The sequence below is a fragment of the Gracilinanus agilis genome, chromosome 5 (assembly GCF_016433145.1).
Source record: "Gracilinanus agilis isolate LMUSP501 chromosome 5, AgileGrace, whole genome shotgun sequence".
Lineage (NCBI taxonomy): Eukaryota > Metazoa > Chordata > Mammalia > Didelphimorphia > Didelphidae > Gracilinanus > Gracilinanus agilis.
The window spans coordinates 282,547,516-282,570,208 of NC_058134.1; the positions used below are offsets into that span (position 1 = coordinate 282,547,516).

General features: G+C 43.3%; 1 protein-coding gene across 1 annotated transcript; it reads left to right on the forward strand.

Annotated features, from left to right (window-relative positions):
- Positions 1–10,170: 10,170 nt before the first annotated feature.
- RDH16 (retinol dehydrogenase 16) lies at positions 10,171–22,474 on the forward strand. Its single transcript, XM_044679712.1, has 5 exons — positions 10,171–10,266; positions 12,163–12,477; positions 19,888–20,146; positions 20,558–20,721; positions 22,061–22,474. Exons 2-5 carry the CDS (start codon positions 12,165–12,167, stop codon positions 22,276–22,278), a joined length of 954 nt encoding a protein of 317 aa, XP_044535647.1. The 5' UTR covers positions 10,171–10,266; positions 12,163–12,164; the 3' UTR covers positions 22,279–22,474.
- The last annotated feature ends 219 nt before the right edge of the window (positions 22,475–22,693 follow it).

Below are 22,693 nucleotides of genomic sequence, written 5' to 3' on the forward strand. Positions count from 1 at the left end.
TTTGAGGAATATCAAGGAGGCCAGTGTCACTGGATCTCAGAGTACAAGGAGGGAAGTAAGATTTAAGAAGACTGGAAAGGTAGGATTGGAGCAGGTTATAGAAGACTTTAAATGACAGAGAATTTTAATTTGATTCCAGAAGTAATAAGGAGCCACTAATGTTTATTGAAAAAGGGAAAAGGAGTGTCACATGGCCAGCCTGGGCTTTAGGATAATTGGTAGCTTAGTGCCCTTTGGAACATAGAATATAAACTACTAGATTTGGAATCAGCCAGCCAATCCAACTCTCATGTTTTTCTGATGAGAAAACAGGCCCAGAGAGGCCAAATAGTTTCTTTAGATTCATGATTTCAGGCCATCTTTATAACTTTAAAAAACTCTTGGGGGCAGCTGGGTAGCTCAGTGGAGTGAGAGTTGGGCCTAGAGACAGGAGGTCCTAGGTTCAAACCCGGCCTCAGCCACTTCCCAGCTGTGTGACCCTGGGCAAGTCACTTGACCCCCATTGCCCACCCTTACCACTCTTCCACCTATGAGACAATACATCGAAGTACAAGGGTTTAAAAAAAAAACAAAAAACAAAAAACTCTTATCTTCTTTCTGCCTTAGAATCGGTACTATCAATTCCAAGGCAGAAGAACAGCAAAGGCTAGGCAGTTAGGGTTAGTGATTTTCCCAGGGTCGTCTAGCTAGGAAGTGTCTGAGGCCAGATTTGAACCCAGGACCTCTGGTCTCTAAACCTGGCATTCTATCCACCGAGCCACTTAGCTACTGCTCATCCCTATAGTAATTGTGAGATGAGAGGGCAGAGGTTACTAACTTCATCTAACTGAAACTAAGAACCACAGAGACTCATTGACTTGTACAACATGGCATACATGAACCACAATGGAAGGATGTTATTTTTAATTCTGAGATCTCTCACACCCCAGATAAGCCGTTAGTGATGAAAGATAATGATTTAGTCCCCTTTGGATTACGAGAATGGGACATTTCCCTAATCTTCCCCCATCCCTCCATGGCCCCCAACCCCTCACAGATGACAGTCTCTCCTGTACCTAAAATTCTTCATAAGAAACTTTTGACTTTCCTTGGTCCTTCCTTGGTGCAGAGAAGATCTTTAGGTCTAACCTCCATCCCTCCCAATGCATTTTAGCTGATTCCAACTCCTGGGGCTCCTAACCCCCCTTGGGTATACTTCTCTTCCATTTAGAAACCCACTACACCCATTATCCTCCCTGGGTATAACAGCAAGAGAGGTGCCCAGTGAATTCCTTTAGACAGCCAGCTACAGAGACTGCTCTATCAGCAGAAGATAAATGATGGCACTGCATTTTTTCTTTCTTTTTTTTGTTTGTGGTAGGATGAGGGGAAATGAAGTAGGAAAATGTGGTGGGAAGAGGGGGGAGGGCCAGAGGAAGAGAGGATTGGCTCCCCACCAACCAGGAGGGGCAAGCAACTTTGCCCCAAGCAGTATCTGCAAAACAATTCCTGGAACTCTCCCATCTTTTTTCCCGTTTTGTCAAACTGGACAAGACCTTCTGATCAACAATTAGAAAGGAAGGAAGGTACCAGGGAGGAGGGAGTGAGAGGTATAGATAAAGAGTTTTAGGAGGTGGGGGAAGGAGATGGGAAATCTTTGTGCTTAGGCTCTGGAGGACTTATCTAAGGAGACCACTCCACTCCTGTCATATGAGACAACCCCACGGGAGGAGGTATGGGGAGAAACAAGATTTTGACAGTGATACCTAATACCCCTTCTCTACCAATAGCTCAGATTCATCCGAATGGCTGCTGGTTAGAGAATCTGGGTCAGTACTAACATTAGGATGCCCAAATGCCCCAAAGATGTTACTATAGTTATGCTGTCCTCCGGCTGAATCCCCAACCCACACAGTAAGATGTGTCCTATAAGGAGCATAATAGAGATTCCATCTTCCCAGGTTTTCTCTCCCAGCCCTAAACCCTTATGTATCCTCATCCCCTCCCCAATCATTTAGCTTTCTTTGGCAATGGAAAACTATGGGTCCCATTCCATCCAAAATAGACTTCTTTTGAGCTTTGTCCTTTCTTTGCCTTCCTCCTCTTCTCAGGTCTAAATCCCAAGGGCCAAACTCTTCTTCTTTCTTTGACATTTTAAATAAAGGACAAGGACATCCAGTCACATTCCCAGAAATTGTAGTAGTAAGAACAGTAGTTAGATTACTTGTCTTCCAAGAGAATATTTCACTGAGGAGGTATGTGAGGGAAAGGGAATAAGCATTTATTAAGCATCGCCTGTGTGCCAATTACTGTGCTAAACATTTAAAAAAATATTGTCTTATTTGATCCTCACAATCCTAGGTGGTAGATGCTATTATTATCCCAATTTTATACTTGAGGAAACTGAGGCAGACAGGTTAAGTGATTTCCCCAGGAACCAACAGCTAGTAAGTATGTGAGGCTGGTTTTGAATTCAGGTCTTCTTGATTCCTGGCCCAGTACTCCATCAGGCAAAAATGGAATAAATAAAGGAAAATGGAGGCATCTCCTTCCCTAATCTGGAAATCTCTTAATAGCATAATGAATTATGAGAGGTGGGATATCGGGGAGGGGAGTGTCTTGCCATGCTTCTGGTTCTTCACTTTCATGGAACAACATGTCCCTCTCCCCAGATGTCTCCAAAGACTCTGAACCTCTCTTCTATCTGCTCCTTTATGAAAGATAGATTCAAGCAGGAAGAGGTGACATTTTTCTGCTGGCCCTGGTTGTCCTTTCTGGCTTTTCCTACTCCATCTGCTCCAGTCCCTGGATGTTTTCAGGCTTTAGCAGTAGTTTGATACTCTGCCACATTCATTGATTCACTCTCTCTAATTATCCTTTATTTTGGTTTTATTCACCACCACTAGAGTTCTGAAATTTTTCAAAAGGAACTTTTTATTGAGAAATATAACAGTAATATATTTATCTATTAAAATGTTATTGATGATGCTTTTTATACCATTTCTTGCCCATAAATCACAGCCAGTCACATTCCCACTCTTGCATATCTCCATTATCCTCTGGTCATCTGAAATTTTTTTTGAGATTATGATATTCCTTGATTTGAAGCCATATGGCACCCCAAGGAAAATACAAGTATTTTTATTAAGATGGGCTTTTTCATCAATATCCAGCTAAAATGATTAAGAAAATAAGGAAGGGCGATAGAGGCAGACAACCCAAGTAAAGCAATGAAATGGGAAAGTTTACCAAATTTAAGTTTCTGTTTTTAATTTAATAAATTGTGGCTTCAGATAGGCTTGGAGGATGGGGTTGGATCTTCATCATCTTCTCATTCCTGTCTCAAACTTCTCTTTTTTTATATTTCTGACACACACTGAAATAGTCCACAGAAAACATATTCCCTATATGCAGTTAGGTTTAAGCATTTGATGGTTGGGGAGTCAAGCTTTCCTTTAAGGGATAATGCTCCAGAGAGCAACTTGAATCTAGAAATTTTTTTCTCTAGGGTCTAGAGCATTGGCAAACCTTTTAGAGATCACATATCCAAACTGCACCTTCAAGCTGCCTGTGAGACCCTCCCCCTTTACCCCAGAGAGGGAAGGGAGAAGTGTTTGAATTGGTCTGCTGGACAGAGAGGTGGGGCATGCAAAAGAAATATTCTCAGGTGTGATGGAGAAGAGGAACCAAGCAGCCCCGTCTGGCACGCTGGGGCACGCATGCCACATCTTTGCCAACACGGCTCTAGACTAACGATATTTAGGAAGATATCACTATACCTGTTCAATTTTAGCCCCATACTCCCTTTCTCTGAGAACAGAATGGCCAGCCTAATGGCTCCTCTCTCCTGCTCCCCTCTAGGCAGGAATTAAAGTCTCCCTTGGAGAGAGATGGTGGAGAGTAGACTCTAAAACAGTTCATTCCTGTCTCTCTGCAAGCCGTATCTAGATAGACCAAAATGGACGCACATGGATAATACAAACTCCCTTCACTCACTATATTCTCTTCCATCCCTATCCCCTCTCCCAAACCTTTATCCAGGTAGTCATCATTTTTCAGTATACCTCCCTCTTAAAAAAAATGCTAGCTGTGTGACTCTGGGCAAGTCACTTGACCCCCATTGCCCACTCTTCCACCTAGGAGCCAATACACAGAAGTTAAGGATTTTTTTTAAATGCTATATCTAAGGGATGTCCATCAATTGGGGAATGGTTGAACAAATTGTGGGATATGATAGGGATAGAATACTATTGTACTATAGCAAATGATGAGCAGGATGATTTCAGAAAGAGCTGGAAAGACCTACATGAACTGATGCAGCATGAAACAAGCAGAACCAGGACAACACTATACACAGAAACAGCAATATTGTGGAATGATCAACTGTGATAGTCTCAGCTACCATCAGCAATACAATGATCCAGGACAATTTTGAGGGGCTTATGACAAAGAATGCTAATCCACCTCTAGAGAAAAAACTGGAGGAGGAGGAATGCAGATGGAAGCATATGATTTTTCACTTGTTTTATATGTGCTTGTGTTTTAGGGTTTTTGTTTTATAAGATTACTCACAAAAATGAACAATATGGAAGTATGTTTTGCATGATACTACATGTATAACCCAGATCAAATTGCCTGCCATCATGGGAAGGGGAAGGGAAAGAAGGAAGGAAGATAAGTTCAATCATATAACTTAGGAAAATTTGTGTGAAAATTTGTTATTACATTAATTGGTTTTATATACATATATATAAAATAAAAAACGTTACCTTCTTAGAATTGATACTTAGAATACTATATAGTATACTAGTAATATATACTAAGTAGGAAATCTAAGACAGAAGAGCAGTTATCCAGGGACACTGAGCTAGGAAGTATGAGGCTACATTTGAACCCAGGCCCTCCCAACTCCAGGCCTGATACTCTATCCACTGAACTACCTAGCTGTCCTTATAATTCCTTCTTTAGATTTACTACTCTAACTTAAATTCTCAGGGACAGTTTGGACCACCAAAGGGGCAACAGCTTCCTCAGGTTGGGGATAGGAATTACCCCGTGGGCCACTATTCCCAAAACTAATTCTTGAGCCACTAACTCTTGATTCTCCCACCCTTTTGTTCTCCATTACATGATCAGCTAATGACTTCATTTAGTGTTGTTTGTTTTTTAGCCAAGGTAAACCTGTCCCTCAAGAAGACAAGTAATCAATCAATAAACATTTATTAAGTGCCTACCCTGTTCGAGGCACTGTGCCAAATAGTAGTTATAAAAGAGTACCCTGATCCTGGGGTGCACTCTCCCACAAATAACCCAGAGTTGATGAGTGTGCTCACAAACTTAGATAGGAGTGAGGCACATGTGTGGAGTATGTATGGAGAGTCTAGAGCAGTGATTCCCAAAGTGGGTGCCACCGCCCCCTGGTGGGTGCTGCAGCAATCCAGGTGGGGCCGTGATGGCCACAGGTGCATTTGGGGGCAGTGAATAACTGCAAGGGAGCAGTGATAGTATGTGACAAGGGGCTCTAAGTAGTATTTTTTCTGGAAGGGGGGCGGTAGGCCAAAAAAGTTTGGGAACCCCTGGTCTAGAGTATCTTAGATAGGAGGGAGGCACATTGTGGAGCATCCCCAACTCCTAGCCCTTGGAAGTCCATTTCTTGATCTGCAACCCTGTAGCCCTCTTCTGTGCTCTGAGGACGGATGCCTTTCTAGAGACCTTAAGTGTCACTATCTGTCACCACAAAGGATGCTCCCTGAAGTCATCTATCTGCCCTTCAGGTCTCTCTTGGCTCTTGCTGCTGCCTCTTCCATTGTAGTGGCCACAGGATGACCACTAGATGGCAAAGTGACTAGAGGGCTGGGCTTGGTGTCACAAAGACTTCTGTTGGGCTCATGTCTTGGACACAGACACTTACTGGCTGTGTAACCTAGGCAAATCATTTCACCTCAGTTTCCTCATCTGTAAAATGGGAGTAATAATAGCACCTACCTTCTGGGTTGTGAAGACATTTAGCTCATTACCTGGCATATAGTAGGCATATAGTAGGCTCTATATAAATACTCATTACTACTACTACTACTACTACTACTACTACTACTACTACTACTACTACTACTACTACTACTACTACTACTACTACTAGTGGATCTTTATCAGTCTGGTGGACACTATCATCAATTCTGCAGCTATAGACAAGACTTTTTGCTCCTTAGAAGTTTGCTGCTTGGACAATAACAAACACAAAGAGATAGAGGTAGCCAGATGCAAACAGCTGCCATAGCAGGGGATGGGGGCGTGACAAGCCTTTCCCCATCCATATCTGGAAAGCATCTCAGTAGGCCTGCCTCTCTCAAAGTGGAAAGAAAGACAGTAGTAGAGGGACAGATTGCCTTTTCTGTATCCTTATTGAATTCTGACTCAGAAGCCCCTGCATGATCAATTCTGGCTCAGCAGCCAACTAGGTCACTCTTTTACCACATAGTATAAGCCCCTGACTCATGCATGACCAGAAGAGGACATAAGCTGGGCGAAGATCCAGGAAAGGAGACTGAGACAGAGAAGTAGCCTGACAGGTAGAAGGAGACCAGGTGGGCAAGTGTCTTGGTAACCTAGAGAGAAGAGAATATCAGTTATGTCAAAGTCTGAAGAGAGGTCAGATAGAATGAACACTGAAAAAAGGCCATTCAATTTGGCAGTTAGGAGAAAGATCTTTGGAAGCTTTGAAGAGAGCAGTTTCTTTTCTTTCTCTCTTTCTTTCTTCCTTTCAAGCAGTTTCTTTCCTTTCTTCCTTCCTTTTTTCTTTCCCTCTTCCTTCCTTCCTTCCTTCCTTTCTTTCTTTCTTCCTTTCCAGAAGTTTCTTTTGAATGATGAGGTTGGGAGCTGGGCAATAGAATTAAGGAGTGAGAGGGAAGGAAGTTTGGGATTAACATTCCAGAAGAGTCATCACTCAGTTCCTTCTTCTCCTTAAGACTTCTTCCTGTCATCAATATCCTACCTTGAATTTCAGAAGTTTTTTTTGTCCTTTGGTGGATCCAATCACTTCAGATGATAAAGTAATTATCTTATATACCAGAATGGTTTGGTTACCACTCTTTTTCTTTTTAAAAAAATTTTTTTTCTGGAGCAACTCAGTGGATAGAGGTTCAGGCCTGGAGTCTGGAAGATCTGGGTTCAAATGCAACCTCAGACACTTCCCAAATTTGTGACTGTGGACAAATCATTTAACCCCTATCACCCAGCCCTTACCACTCTCCTGCCTTGGAATCAATACATGGTATTGCTCACTTCATTTTCCATCAGTTCATGTAATTCTTAACAGGTTTTCCAAAATCATCTTGCACGAAAGCCGATAGGTGTGAAGTAGTTCCTTGGAGTTGTTTTAATTTGCATTTTACTCATTTTAATTTAGAGCATTTTTTCACATGACTATGCATAGCTTTGATTTCTTGGTCTGAAAACTATCCATTCCAATCCTTTGACCATTTCTCAATTGGGGAATGACTTGTATTCTTATAAATCTGACTCAGTTACCTACATATTTGAGAAATGAGGCCTTTATCAGAGAAACTTACTGTAAAAAAACTTCCCCCCAGTTTTCTGCTTTCCTTCTAATCTCGGCTTCATTGGTTTTATTTGGACAAAAGCCTTTCAATTTCATGTAATCAAAATTATCCATTTTACATCCCATACTACTCTCTTTCTCTTGTTTGGTCCTAAATTCTTTCATTTTCCATAGTTCATTATCCATGCTCCCCTAATTTGCTCACAGTGTCTAAATCATGCACCCATTTTGACCTTATCATAGATATTGGTCTATACCTAGTTTTTGCCAAACCCCTTTCTAGTTTTCCCCTGCAGTTTTTGTCAAATAGTAGGTTCTTGTCCCAAAATCTTGGATCTTTGGTCATTTGCTACTGTGTATTATATACTTAACCTATTCCATTGATCCACCACTCTGTTTCTTAGCCAAGATTTAGAATTGATACCAAGACAGAGGGTAAGGGTTTTAAAAATAATTTTAAATTTAAATTTAAAAATAACAAATACTAAAATATACATAGTACTTACTATGTGTGCCAGGTTCTATGCTTAACTCTTTTTTGTTTTGTTTTGTTTTGTTTTTTTAAACCCTTAACTTCTGTGTATTGGCTCCTTGGTGGAAGAGTAGTAAGGGTGGGCAATGGGGGTCAAGTGACTTGCCCAGGGTCACACAGCTGGGAAGTGTCTGAGGCCAGATTTGAACCTAGGACCTCCTGTCTCTAGGCCTGACTCTCAATCCACTGAGCTACCCAGCTGCCCCCTATGCTTAACTCTTTACAAATATTATCTCATTTGATACTCACGATAACTCTGGGAGGTAGATGCCATTGTTATCCCCATTTTATAAATAGGGAAACTAAGACAAATAAAGTGACTTGCCCATTATCACATAGGTGATAAGTGTCTGAGACTCAGTTTGTACTATGGTCTTCCTGACAGCACATTTGAAACTACCCACTGTGCCACCTAGTTGCTTCTATTGAATATTATGTTTAAGAAATTAGGAGACATGGTTTCAGATATGTGGAAAAACTTGTGTAGACAGATAACAGTGTAGCAAGCAGAACTAGGAGAACAATTTCTATTATATCAATATTATAAAAGCAAACCCATTTTAATACAAATTAGTATTCATATTTTGATAAATATAGATTTTATCTTTTTATAGATTGTTACAAGTTGATAAAGAATAAGATAAGCAGAACCAAAACAATTTATAAAATAGTAGCTCTGTAAAGACAACCTTGAAGAAAGCTGAAAGAACTCAGACGAACTCAGTGACCATTTGTAATTCCAGAAGCCCTGGGAAACATAACTACCTACTAACACTAGGGTGCAGACTTCAGTAGACATAGAATGAAGTAATTTGTTTTGCTTAATTGTGCATATTTGTTTCAAGGAATTGTTTTTAATTGTTTTTAATTTTTAATTTAATTTATTTTAATTTGATTTAATTTAATTTTAATTTTTCATTTAAAAACCAAGTTTTAATTTTCCCAATGGAACAGGAGAGATAAAAATAGATACCTATCAATTAAAAAAACATTTTAAATAGCGAGTTGGGGAGAGAGATGAAATGTTGCATGCACTTTATAAAATTGGGTCAAATTCATAAAAATGAGAACCTTTCCTAATTGCTAAATGGTCAAAGGATATAAACAGGCAGTTTTCAGAAGAAGAATATGAAAAATACTCTAAACCATTTTTGATTAGAAAAATGCAAATTAAAATAACTCTGAGGTACCACTTCATGTCTGTGAGGAATAAATACTGGAAGGGGATGAGGGGTAAATAGATAACACCATTGGACTTTTGGTAGAGTAGTAAAGTCCAACCATTCTGGAGAATAATTTGAAAATAGGCTCAAAGGTCAATGAACTATCCATACCCTTTTGCCACAACAACACCACTACTAGGTCTCTATCGCTAAGAGGTCAAAGGAAAAGGACCCATATGCACAAAAATATTTACAGAAGCTCTTTTTTGTAGTGGTGAAGAATGGGAAATTGAGGGAAAGATCCTAAGTTGGGGAATGGCTGAACAAGTTGTGGCATATTATTGTGATGGAGTACTATTAGGCTATAGGAAATGGCAAGATTTACATGAATTGGTGCAAAGTGAAGTAAGAACAACTGGATGGACAATGTGAAAGACTTGACTACTCTGTTCTGTCCAGAGATCCCAGACAATTCCAAAGGAAAGAGGGAGGGAGAGAATTTGGAATTCAATTCTTTCTTTTTCTTGCTTTAAAAAAAAAAAAAAAAAAAAAAAGACTACTATGGAACTACGTTTTGCCTGATTTCACCTGTACAATTGATATCGTATTTCTTGTCTTCTCAGGGGGTGGGGAAGGGGGTGGTAGGAAGGGAGAGAATTTGGAATTCAACATTTTTAAAGAATGTCAAAATTAATAGTAATTTTAAAAGATTATTACATGTAATTGGAAAATATAAATGTAAGCTTGTTCCCTTAAAAAACAAAACCAAACAAAACCAAAAAAACTCCTGCCACCCCAAGCTGCTTTCCCACAGCCCTCCGGGATTTAACTTTAGACCTTGGATCTGTAATCTCTTCCCCTGGCATCTGATTACTCGGGAGTCCCATTTTTTTCCCCGCCCCTCCCCCCAAACTTCGAGAGGCGGAGAGCAGCAAATTGCTCCGGGAGAGAGGGAGGGGCCTCAGCACTAAGGAGAGCATCCGAAATTCCAGATAATCTCCAGACCCAGACCCGGACGAGCCACTTTCAGGCAGGTAATGTTTCTCCCTGGGGCTGACTGAAATGAAATGAGCCTGTGGCTTCTCTTCCTGGCTCCCTCGCCGTCCCCTCCAGGCATTCTCCAGCCCGAGGAGGGCGGAGGAACGGAGGGCTTTGAACTGGAGGGATCAGACCAAAGGACTTTTCTCCATTTTACCCCCAACCTTTCACTCCTTCCGGCTTTAGCGGGGAGAGTTCTTCGGGGTGCTAGCCGAGGCAGAGCCTTTCCAGAGTTGAGTAACTTCTCCCAGTCTCTCCCTGGGATCTGACGAATGCCGCTGCATCTGCAGCCCAGTGAGGAAGTAGTGAGGGCCACTGCTCTCCTCCTTCTACTGATTCCTACTCATTTACTGCGCCCCTGTTTTGTCAGCAATAATAATGACTGAATTCCAACAAATATTAGAGACGAGGAGGAATAACAGCGACAGCCGGGGACATTTATAGGGCACTTCAATGGCTGCAAAATTGTTGTCCTCATGAGCGCAGGGAAACTTCCCTCCTTGTTTCTCCATCCCTCTCTGCCCCCCCCCCCACCAGAAGTTTTGATTGGACTGAGAGGGGGAGAGTTACCACCTAAAGGTGAGGGGTGGTACTAGGGAGAGTTTAAGGACACTGAATTATTGGGAAAGGGGGAATCATGGGATCTGGCTTGAGAGTGAGAAAGGACCCTGGTGATCTGGGCTCATAAATCCCTGCGATGGCCACGGCAGCCGTGAAGTTAAAAGAAAGAAAGCTGTGGCAACTCTGGCTAGCATACTCAAAAACAGAGACATGCCTTGCTGACAAAGGTCCATGTAGTCCAAGCTATGGTTTTTCCAGTAGCGATGTATGGCAGTGACCACTGGACAATGAGGAAAACTGAACAAGCAGAATCGATCCCTTGGACAGCAAGGAGATCAGATCAGTTAATATTTAAAGAAATTAATTTAGACTACTCAGTGGAAGGACAAATACTGAAATTGAAGCTTAAATACTCTGGCCACATATTGAGAAGATAGGACTCCCTGGAAAAGTCCCTGAAGTTGGGAAAGATTGAACGGACAAGAAGAAGGGGATGGCAGAGGATGAGATGGGCAGATAAGAGTCGTGGAACCCATAAGTATGAGCTTGGAGAGATTTTGAGAGCTAGTGAAGGACTGAAGGGCCTGGAGTGTTATGAGGTCATGACATCTCAACTGAATGACTGAACAACAATCATTGATTTTATGCATAAGGGCAACAAGGACCTGACATAGTGGAAGATCAAGGTCACCTTACATAAGAGGTTGTAAGTAGTAGGAGTGGCTGGCATTTGAAGGCAGGTCCTCTGTTTTAAGTTGGCACTCTTTCACTAGCCTATCAGAAGATGGAGAGGGAGACAATGCCCAAAGGGTGACAGGCAGCCAATTCATTTTTATATTTTTTGCTGAAAAGTGGATATTTACTCCTTGCCACTGTGAGGAGTGCTGGGGATTTAAAGCGGGGAAATCCCAGGTCCTCCCCTGAAGAAATGTTCAAACTAACAGTAAAGAGATTTAGACAGAAAGGCTGCTGTGTTTTGCTGAATATTGATTAGGTTATGTCATAGGAAAAAGTTTTCAGGGAGATATGCATCTGGGGCAACTCTTTTTCAATAATGATTTTAGTCAGCAGAGATTCCTGTGTGTGGGCAGAGGGAAGGGTGGAGCACAAGTAGAACAATCTTTGGGCACCCCTTGGAAGGCAGTGCCAAAGAACAGAAAATCAGGTCACTCATTAGTATAATAATGCCTACCAAGGCGGCTTCTGAATTTGTAGAAACATTAGTAGTGTCTCACGCTGGGGACAACAACCAAAGCCACTGGAAAGGATAGACAGCAGACTCCTTCACTGACCCTGACCAATTATCCTGTTCTACTCTCTGTCTCTTATAGATATGTGGTTCTATCTGGCTGGCCTCATTGGCCTCTACTATCTCTTTCGTTGGTACCGGGAGAGGCAGGTGGTGAGTAACCTTGGGGACAAATATGTCTTCATCACCGGCTGTGACTCTGGATTTGGGAACCTGCTAGCCAAGCAGCTGGACCTTCGAGGCCTGAGGGTGCTGGCAGCCTGTCTGTCGGAGAAAGGGGCCAAGCAGCTGAGGTGTGAGACTTCAGAGAGGGTAGAGACAGTGATCCTGGATGTAACCAAGTCTGAAAGCATCACAGCAGCTGCCCAGTGGGTGAAGGAACGCGTGGGAAATAAAGGTATAATCCAGATTTCTTCATTCAGTTTGTTTCTGGAGAAATTCAATTTGGCGTCTATAAAGTGCTTTCTCTGTGCAAAGTACTGTCCTAGGTAAACTAAGACACTGTTTTTACTTTTAATGAGATTGTATAGTCTAATATGGAGCTTACATGTACTCAAATCATCTAGAATACAAAGGACAGTGAGATAAACTCAAAGGAGAGCAATCCAAATCCGTAGGGGAAATTGCAGGAGGCTGCAATCACTTTTAGCAGGCTAGTCTAGTAAAGCTGCATGGAGAAGCTCGGAGATGTTTCAACAGATAGACCTGGGGAAGGAGGCAGTCCATGTCAAGTATGCAGTGGGAGAGTGGTGGTATGAGTTGAGCAGGTGAATGGAAATAGTAGGATGAGTATGGGGACTCTGGGTTGTCAAGGGGAGCTAGAAAGTTGAGCACCTGAGGTAGCAGTGTGAGGGAAAGGATTGTGTAAGAGATTGAATGCTGGGATCAGCAGTTTCTATGCATTCTGTAGATAATGGGGAGGCATGGGAGATTTTTAGGCAGAGGATTACCATGATTGCATTGTTGCTTTGAGGGAAAGATTGAAGGAGACTTCTTCCAGATCACAGAGGATGTTTCTGAACTCGAAGTGGGAGCAGAGGAAAGCAGGAATTTTATCCAAGAGATAACTAGGATGATTTCAATTATGTTCTACATTTTCAGGGGTCATTTATTCACTTCTAAAAATTGGAAAGTGTAGAAAATTCAAGTGACTCCTGACTTTGGGCCGTGGTAGCAAGTCAAAGAACAGAAAACCAGTATGATAGTACCACAATAAGCCAGCTCCTGAATTGGTAGAAATGTTAATATCTCATACAAATTTGTCGTTTGGCAAATGTCTCCATGCCTAGCATGAACTTGTTTCTCCTTTGAACCTAACACTTAGAAGCTGGCATTTATACTGATGGTTTGTCGTTTTTGACACTTCCCTCCTACAGAAAATTGTTCTGCTATCTCACAAGTGAGCCTCTGATTCCACCCATATACAGTGAGCTTCCTAAAAGCTAGGGTCATCCTAGCCTTTTCTTTGCAGATTATGCTCCATGCCTCTTCTAGTCAGTCAGTCAATCAGCTTTCATTTAGCTCCTACAACGTGCCAGGCACTGTACTAAGCTCTGGGGTTACAAAAAGAAGCAAAAGACAGTCCCTGCCCTTAAAAACTCACACTCTAATGAGAGAGACAAAAAGCAAGCACATCTACCCAAACTTCCCTCAAGGATCCCTTCTCTGGCTAATCCTAGATAGTTCCTTTCTCTAACCATCCCTCTTCCCCCAGTAAACTGTCTCTTCTGTATCAAATATTAGATGAAAAAAAAATGAGCTTCTGCCCACCTCAGCCACCTTCTTTTCAGCCAATTCAGAGTGAGGGGTGGAGGGTCAACAGAACTACAGTATGTCTTTAAATGCCTCCCAGCAACAATGACTCCATTAATAGAGGACTTTGTGGTTTCCAATGGGCTTTCACATGCATGAACTCCAGGTAGATGGTGTACAGAGTCTGGTGACAAGGTCTCACCACCCTTGGCAAGTATGATTATGGCTGTTTAATAGATGAAGAAGTTGAAACCTAGAATACCCACCCAAAGCCACCCAGCTGCTCCGAGATAGGAACCCCAGATCTTCCTGACTCTGGAGATGGGTAACATGAAGCCCATTCCATGATCCTCATTCCAGAGGAGTTCAGGATGCAAAATAGCCCGACCAAAGGTTTAGAGTGGAAATGGGCAATGATGTGTTTTAGGAATGGTGAGGAAACTGGGTTAAGTGGCATGGGGAAAGTTGGGGCAGGGTAAGAAGTAGAAGCCACAATGGGTAAATAGTGTCACCTGCTAGGCCTTTAAGAAGAGTTTGGACAACAGTAGGAAACACATTCCTGTAGAGAGGCTGGGCATGACTAACTCTTCCAGAAACCTCAAGAACCAACTCCACCTCAGCCTTACCATTTACCTCTAATTCCTTTTCCCTCAGTCATTGTATGTCTTGTCTATCGTGGGCCAGAGTCTTCTCTGCTTTGGGCTACAGGCAGAAACTGTCCTTACTTTCTTATCTCTGCTTCTAGAGTCCTGAGATGGGGTTTTGTACACAGGATGGACAGTCTCCATTGCTACCTGACTTGAAAAGGTTAAAGGCTAATAGAGGTAGGAAAGGGAAGGCCAGAGAATAGAAAGAAGAGTGAGTGTGCTTCAGCCTTTGTAGATCATTCTCTGTTTGAAGGGAAGCCGCCTTTCTCAGATTTAGAGTCAGAAAGAATCCTAGGGGTTCTTAACCTAGACTCTATGATCTTAGGGTTTTTTTTTAAATTTTGATAACTATGTCAATATCATTGATTTAACTTTGTATTTTGTTTTATGCATTTAAAAGGAGGTCCAGAGTTTTCACCAGACTGCCAGAAGATAAATTAAGAATCTTTGATATTTCAACCCCTTCATTTATGAGTAAAAAAACTGAGACCCAAAGAGGTGAACTCCCCACAGTTGCCTAAATAATAAATTGTAAAGCCAGGATTTCACAGTATAGATCAGTCAATCATCAAACATTTATTAAGTGCCTGCAGTGTGTGGGCACTGTGCTAGGCATTGAGGATATAAATACAAATGAGATGATCCCTACTTTTAAAGAGTTCATTTCCTTTTTTTAATTATTTTTTTTTCATTAGTAAAAATGTACTCTCTCTTTCTCCCATCTGACTCTACCTCTAATTGAGATTGAAAAAAAAATGCACACACATACACACATACTTTTCATTCTACACTCTACCCTTCAGGTGTCCATTGTGTTTCATCATTAGTCCACAATTAGAATTGTGATTAGTCATTCTATTGATCTGAGTTCCTAAGTCTTTCAAAGCTATTTTCCTCTAGAATATTGTCACTGTTACAGATTTGTTCTACTGATCCTGCTCATTTCACTGTGCATCAATTCACACAAGTCTTTTGAGGTTTGTCTGAAACCATTTCCTTCATCATTTCTTATATCGCAAAAGTATCCCATCACATATATGTACTATAACTTGTTACTCAATTATTACCCAATTAGTGGATACCACTTTCTGTCTCAGAAAAAAAAGCTGCTATAAATATATTTTTTAATTCATTAAAGTTTGTTTTGCTTAGGACTTATCTCTCCCTTAACCTATCTTCCTTTTAATTTCCCCTTTCCCTCTTATTTCCCTATTGAGTGAAGTGTATTTCTATGTCCAAATCTGTGAGTGTTTGTGTATTCTCTTTGAGCAGTTCAGACAAGAGTGAGGTGTCCTTGTTTGTATAGACTTCTATTTTTGTACTCTGATTATTTGTGGACTAGAGTGAGGAGAGACAAGCAAAGGTACCACTGAGGACACCATTGCTATAGTAGAGGTGAGATGAGGGTGTCATTAAGGTGGTAATGGGATAGCTGTGTTGGTGATTCTATGTGCATGCCAAAGAGGACTGTTCCCTTTCCCCTCTCCATTTGCACCTAAAGACATTTCTCACATCACTGGTCCCTCTACCCAGCAGCCCAATGAGAGCGCTTCCTTCCTCCCCAGTCTAGGGTAAAGTGGGGGATCACATGTGTGTAAGAGTTGCAGTTTGGGCACTCGGTCTCTAAAAGGTTCACTATCACTGGGATAAAGAGAGAAAGAGACAGAAAGACAGAGACACAGAGAGACAGACAAAGACAGAGACCAAGAGAAGGGCTTGGAGGCAAGAAATATGGAGGTAGAAAGGGCAAGGTTTGGTAACTAGTTGCATACATAGAATAAGGGAAGATGAGGAGTCCAAGATAATAAGGGAGTTATTCCAAGGACTATTCCAACACTGGGATGCCTTTGCTAGAAATAGGGGAAAGTTCAGAAGAGGCAGATTTGAGGGAAAGGTTGAGTTTTGTTTAATCATCTAATTTGTCAAAGAAAAATATTAATACTCTACTCTGAGTTTAGGCCTAAGGCTGCCAGAAATAAAATTAACTCATCACTATTCTAAATTTAATGTGTGTGTGTGTGTGTATTTGTGAGAAAGAGAAAGACAGAGAGAAAAAGAGATCCAAATTGATCCGAAGTCTCCTCTCATGCCTTTGGATATGTTTCTAATACAAGATAATTTGAAATAACATTTAAAAGAATATTGAACAAGAATAAGAATGATTTCATGATAGAATAAAAAAGTTATATAGTTTAATATTCTACTTCAACTAATAGTCATTTAATCTTTAAAGAATACCCTTGAGGGGGGCAGTGAGGTGGCTCATTGGATTGAGAGCCAGGCATAGAGAAGGGAAGTCCTGGGTTCAAATTTGGCTCAAGACACTTCCTAGCTGTGTGACCCCGGGCAAGTCACTTAACCCCAATTGCCTAGCCCATACCACTCTTCTGCCTTTGGAACCAACAATGAATATTAATTCTAAGATGGAAGGTAAGGATTTTTAAAAAAAGAAAAGGAAAGGAAAGGAAAGGAAAGGAAAGGAAAGGAAAGGAAAGGAAAAAGAATACCTTTGGCCTCATCAGCATCAGGGTCAGAAAGCTAGTCCAAGTAGACCAAAGGCTTAGGAGTGGCTCTCTTATGTTTTAATGATCTTCTAAGAAGAATTGAAAGAGAGGCCAAGAGTAATACACTATTGGGGTGAGGAGGAACAGAAAGGAAGTTTAGGAGAAATCATCTAAAAGAATGGGATAGATAAAGAGAAGTCAAGGAGGGAGGAGTGTAGGGAACAGGTAACCCTTAAACCTTAATTCATCTGAACTAGCCAAGAAGGGAAGAACACACACACACATACACACACACACACACACACACACACACACACACACAGAGTTGAGGTACAGAAATGCATTTCATTCAGTGAGGAAACCAAGGGAGAAGGGGAGGTGGGGGCATAGATTAAGAGAGGGGTCAGTCCTAAGCAAAACCAATTCAGAACTCCCCAAAATACTGAGAGCAGCACTTTCCGAGGCAGCAATGATTGTGCTCAGGAGCAGCCATCAATTGGGCAAGGGTGGAATGAGCTCTAACCTAGTAATGCAGTTCTGCTGGAAGAAAGGAGGAAGTCTGATTACAATATGGATAATTGCAGGTAAGTCTGGAAAGCAGTTAAGGCTGGAGAAAGCTTGGTTTCTTAATGCTTTTTGTTTGCATTTTTTCCAAAGAGCTTGTAGACTGGAGAGAGAAAGAAAAAAAGGAAAGAGGAGAGGGAAGCCCAAGACAGAGCCTTGGGGTACAGTCACAATCCGGCAGAAGGATGTGTCTGATGATCATCAAAGGAGACAGAGGAAACAAAGAGAGATTGTATGGTAGGAAGAATCACTGGTGTTTGATCAGTAGTGTCAAGCCATGCCGAGAAGCCAAGCAAGATGAGAGCTGGGAGATGATCATCAGGCTTGACACTTAGAGACTGATGGTAGCCTAGGAGAGAGAAATTTCAGTTGAAGGATAAATTCCAAAGGGTAGAAGAGTGATTGAGAGCAGAGGAAGTGGAGTCGATGAGTACGGACATCTTTTTCTAAGAGAGACAGAGATGATAGCCTGACATAGTCTAGTCAAGGTGTAGGGGTGTACTGTTGATTTTTTTAAAGGATAGAAGAGATTTGTACATGTTTGAAAGTAATCTGAAGAGGGACAGCCAGGTGGCTCAGTGGATTGAGAGCCAGGCACAGAGACAGGAGATCCTGAGTTTAAATCTGGCCTCAGATACTTCCTAGCTATGTGACCCTGGGCAAGTCACTTAACCCCCATTGCCTACCCCTTACCACTCTTCTGCCTTAGAACCAATACACACAATTGATTCAAAGACAGAATGTAAGGGTTTAAAAAAAAATAAAAGAAAGTAGTCTGAAGAGGATGAAGATTATAGAGAGAAGTTCTAACCCTTTATTTTTCAGATGAGGAAAAAGAAGCCAAGAGATGTAAGGTGATTTACCTAAGGTGGGATTTGAACCCATCACCTAACTTCTGAGTCAGCACTCTCCATCCTCTCTCATATGGCTTCTCTTTCTGTCCTCTCATCCAAAGAATCCTGTGGGGCAGAAGAGAGGAGGCTGCCAAACCCTTTTTAATGAAATAATTAGGTATTGCTGCTAGTTTTATTGAAATTGGAAAGTTTTATTGAAATCCTTTTTTTAGACTAGTCATTTCCTAATATTGCTCCCCAACTACAGAGCCCTCCATTATAACAAAAATAACCAAAAAAGCTAAGCAAAAGGAATTGAACCATGTCGGACAGACAGCATGTTCGACATTCTATGTCTGTAGCAGACGAAGAGGAGGGAGGTGTGGTTCATCATTTCTTCTCAGGCACTATATTGGTCATAAAAGTATGATAAATTTAGGCAGCTGAGTGGTGCAGTGGATTGAGAGCCCAGCCTGGATTCAGGAAAACTCATCTTCCTGAGTTCAGATCTAGCCTCAGACACTTCCTGAGTGACACTGGGTGAGTCACTTTATCCTGTCTGCCTCAGTTTCCTCACTTGTAAAATGACCCGGAGAAGGAAATGGCAAATCACTATAGTACCTTTGCCAAAAAGAAAAAAAAGAACCCAGATGGAGTCATAAAGATGGGGGCAATCAGACATGATTGAAAAAGCAACCCAAACAACAATGTGATAAGTTTAGGAGGGCCTGATCAGCCTAGAGGCATCCCAGGAAGTTAAAAATCAGGTTTATGTACAAAACTAATTCACTCCTCAATCCTAGCAAGTCCCTCTTACTTAACTCACATTTTAGAAGTCTCCAGCTCTGAGGTCAGTGTTCTCCCTCAGCCCTACCCAGAACATGGTGCCCTTATTTCTCTGGTCATTCGTGCTGTCCCTATCTGTTTCTCTGACAAATGAAATCGGACCATCAGGCAGGACCTCAATGGACTCACCTCCTCCCCCGGGTTCTTCTTTTGTTCAATCCTCCCCATTCATTTGCCTTGAATTTCCGTGGCAATTTCCGTGGCACTTCTGAGTCTAGCCCATTCCATCCTCTCACACAGTTGCCTCAGAACTACCTTCTGTGGAAGCCTATTTAAGGGCCATAACGAACCAGTTAGGCAACCACAGCCAACTCTCTCTACTTATCTGGGCTCTGAAAAATGACCAGGTTCCCTTCGATGACCCCTAATAGTTCTTTCAGGCTTCTGATTTCAAGGCCGTCTTTCCCAGCTAGAACGTAAGCTTCTAGAAGGTAAGAAGTGCCTCCTCCCCTACGAACCTAGAAAACCGCCCATGATGGACATAAAATAAATAGGAGCAAACCTAGTCATGTGCAGGACACAAATAGAGATTACATGTGGAATACACAAATGGTGTTAAATATATAAACATGCAGTTTGCACACGGACAGAACCGAACCGCCTTTAAATCCTGCCCAGATGTTAGTGGCCAAAGCCGGTCCGAGCTTCCCCATCTCCCTAGGGCTCTGGGGTCTGGTCAATAACGCCGGCGTCTCCCTGCCCACGGCCCCCAGCGACTGGCTGACCAAAGAAGACTTCCTGAAAGTGATCAACGTGAACCTCATCGGGCTGGTCGAAGTGACCCTGAGTCTGCTGTCCTCGGTGAGGAAGGCCCGGGGCAGGATCATCAACGTGTCCAGCGTCATGGGCCGCTTGTCTTTCTTTGGAGGCGGCTACTGCATCTCTAAGTATGGCGTGGAAGCTTTCTCCGACAGTCTCAGGTAACGGCCCCCTCGAACGGCCGGCATGCACTCACCCACCTCCTCCGTGACTGGAGCCCCAGCCCTCCTGAGGGCTCCGGCGCCCTTTTCCTGCCCATCTCCATAAAAGCCACAGGGATCAGGTTAATCGTCCTGTTTAGAGATCTCTGAGGTTTTCAGAGTGCCTTCCCCACAGCAGCCCTGTGAGGTGGGCATTGCGAGGATTATTGTGCCCATTTTGCAGATGGGACAGCTGAGGCTCCAAGAAGTTGGGACTTACAGGGGCACGCCAGCCTTTTATACTACCTCAGAGGGCTGTGGTGGGGAGCCAGGCAAGAACGCGCATGCTCCTCCCCGCTCCCCGCCCCTCCCGCGCCCAGCTCCACCTAACAGGCCCCCTCCAATCTCGCTCCATGAACTTCTCCACCACAGGCGGGAGCTCTATCACTCTGGGGTGAAGGTCGCCATGATTGAGCCTGGCTTCTTCAAGACCAACATCACCGACCTGAAGCTTTTCAAGGAGGGCTTCCAGAACTTGTGGGATCGGCTGAACCCCGAAGTCAAGCACATCTACGGCCAGAAGTTCTTTGATGACTGTGAGTGGGTCCTTCCCAGGATCCTCCCTGGGCGGGGGCAGGGAGAGGGAGACACAGAGACAGACAGAGACACAGAGACAGAGACAGAAACTGAGAGGGACAGACAGAGAGACAGAGAGGGACAGACAGACAGAGAGACAGAGAGGGACAGACCGGCAGAGACGGAGAGACACAGAGAAAGGGGAGGAGGGAGAGAGAGAGGGAGGGAGGCAGGGTCTGGTGGACACACCACTAGTGGTAAACAGAGCTAGAATTCTAATACAGGACTCTTGACTTCTGAATGCCCTGCAGAGCTGCCTCCAGCAATCAGTGAGCACTTGTTAAACATCTACTGGGCACCTGGCACTTTGCTAAGGGAAGCTGAGAGGGGAATAAGCATTTATAGAGCACCTTCTATTTACCAGCTCTGTGCTAAGAGTTTGTTTCTTTGCTTGTTTCCCCAAATATTTGACCCTCCTGATAGCTTCTGGAAGATAATAGAAGGTAATAGCTGGCAGCTGACCTTTATGTGTGTAATCGATATTACATCTATACAGTACATTTATAAAGCAAGGTGGCACAGTGGATGGAGTAACAGTCCTCGAGGCAGGGAGACTCATCTTCCTGGGTTCGAATGTGACCTCAGACACTTCTTAGCCAGGTGGTGCTGGGCCACTCACTCCACCTGTTTGCCTCAGTCTCTTCATATGGAAAAGATGCTGGGGAAGGGCTTGGCCAGCCACTCCAGCATCTTTGCCAAGGAGATCCCAAATGGGGTCCTGAAGGGTTGGCCAGACCTGCTGCCCTTCCCCAGGCACTGAGCAGAGCACTTTAGCATTCTCTTCCTTCCAGCAGTCCTCGGATGGGGAGTTTCCCTTGTTTCCCAGCTGGGGGAGTGGTGGCAAACAGAGGTGCAGGTCCCCCAGCAGGGAAATGTCTGAGACCAATCTCAAACTCTGCTCTTCTTGACCCTGGGCCTGACCCTAGCGGCCCCTAAAGGGGTCCTTTCCCTTTCTTTGGCCCCTATTAGGTGCTTAACTCAGTGTTTATTGACTAGCTAAGCCCAGAAGACAAAGCAAGCCCTAGACTGGGGAGCTGCTCCCTTTCTCCCTCGCAGCACTTGAAGGGGGCTGAACGTGGGGTCTAGAAGGTGAATGGTCCAGGGGATGTGGGGACCATTTCTGAGCCTGGGCTTTAGGAGGGGATGAACAGGGCCAATCCACGGAGGGCCTTGAGTGTGGCCTCTGCCAGTCCAGACAAAAAAGGACTTGGTGAAGTCCTTCAAAGGTCCTGCTGAGGCCGAGGGTGTGGGGTGGCACAGCCCTAGCAGTGTTAACCTTCCCCCTTGGGAACCCTACAGACATCCAGGCTACAGTGGACATGCAAGATCTTTGCAACCAAGACTTGTCCCTGGTGACCAGCTGCATGCAGCACGCCTTGACCTCTCGCCATCCGCGGACCCGATACTCAGCTGGCTGGGATGCCAAGCTGTTCTACCTCCCCCTGTCTTATTTGCCCACCGCCCTCGCAGACTTCCTCATCATGCGGAATTACCCCAGGCCTGCCTCCACCTCATGAAACCACAGGGAGGCCAGTGGCAAAAGCCCTTTACGTAGTAGGGATTGGCTGTGCCGAGAAAGAGTCCCGGAGAACCCCTGTTATGTGCAAGGTTCCAGCTAGGCCTGGTGGTAAGAGGAAGGTGAATATGGCATGGTACCTCCTCTAGGAATAAAAAATAAAAAGGCACTTATACGCCTCTAAGGCTTGCAGAATACTTGATAAGCATTGTCTCATTGGTCCTCCCAGCCACCAGATTATCCTCCTTTTACAGATGAAGAAACCCATGTTAAGTGATTTCCCCAGCCTGACACTGGCTGTGATGGCCACTGGGCCACCCAGGAGCCTCGAGAAGCTTAGCGAGAGAAAAAGGGCATTTCCTAATACTGTTCCCCAACTACAAAAATAACCAAAAAAGTAGACACAGATAATTGTG

Excerpts from the sequence above, each read along its gene's own strand:
- RDH16 (XM_044679712.1), top strand. The coding sequence starts at position 12,165 with ATGTGGTTCTATCTGGCTGGCCTCATTGGCCTCTACTATCTCTTTCGT. Across the intron at positions 12,478-19,887 it reads GGAACGCGTGGGAAATAAAG|GGCTCTGGGGTCTGGTCAAT; the intron begins GTATAATCCAGA and ends CCATCTCCCTAG. Across the intron at positions 20,722-22,060 it reads CCAGAAGTTCTTTGATGACT|ACATCCAGGCTACAGTGGAC; the intron begins GTGAGTGGGTCC and ends GGAACCCTACAG.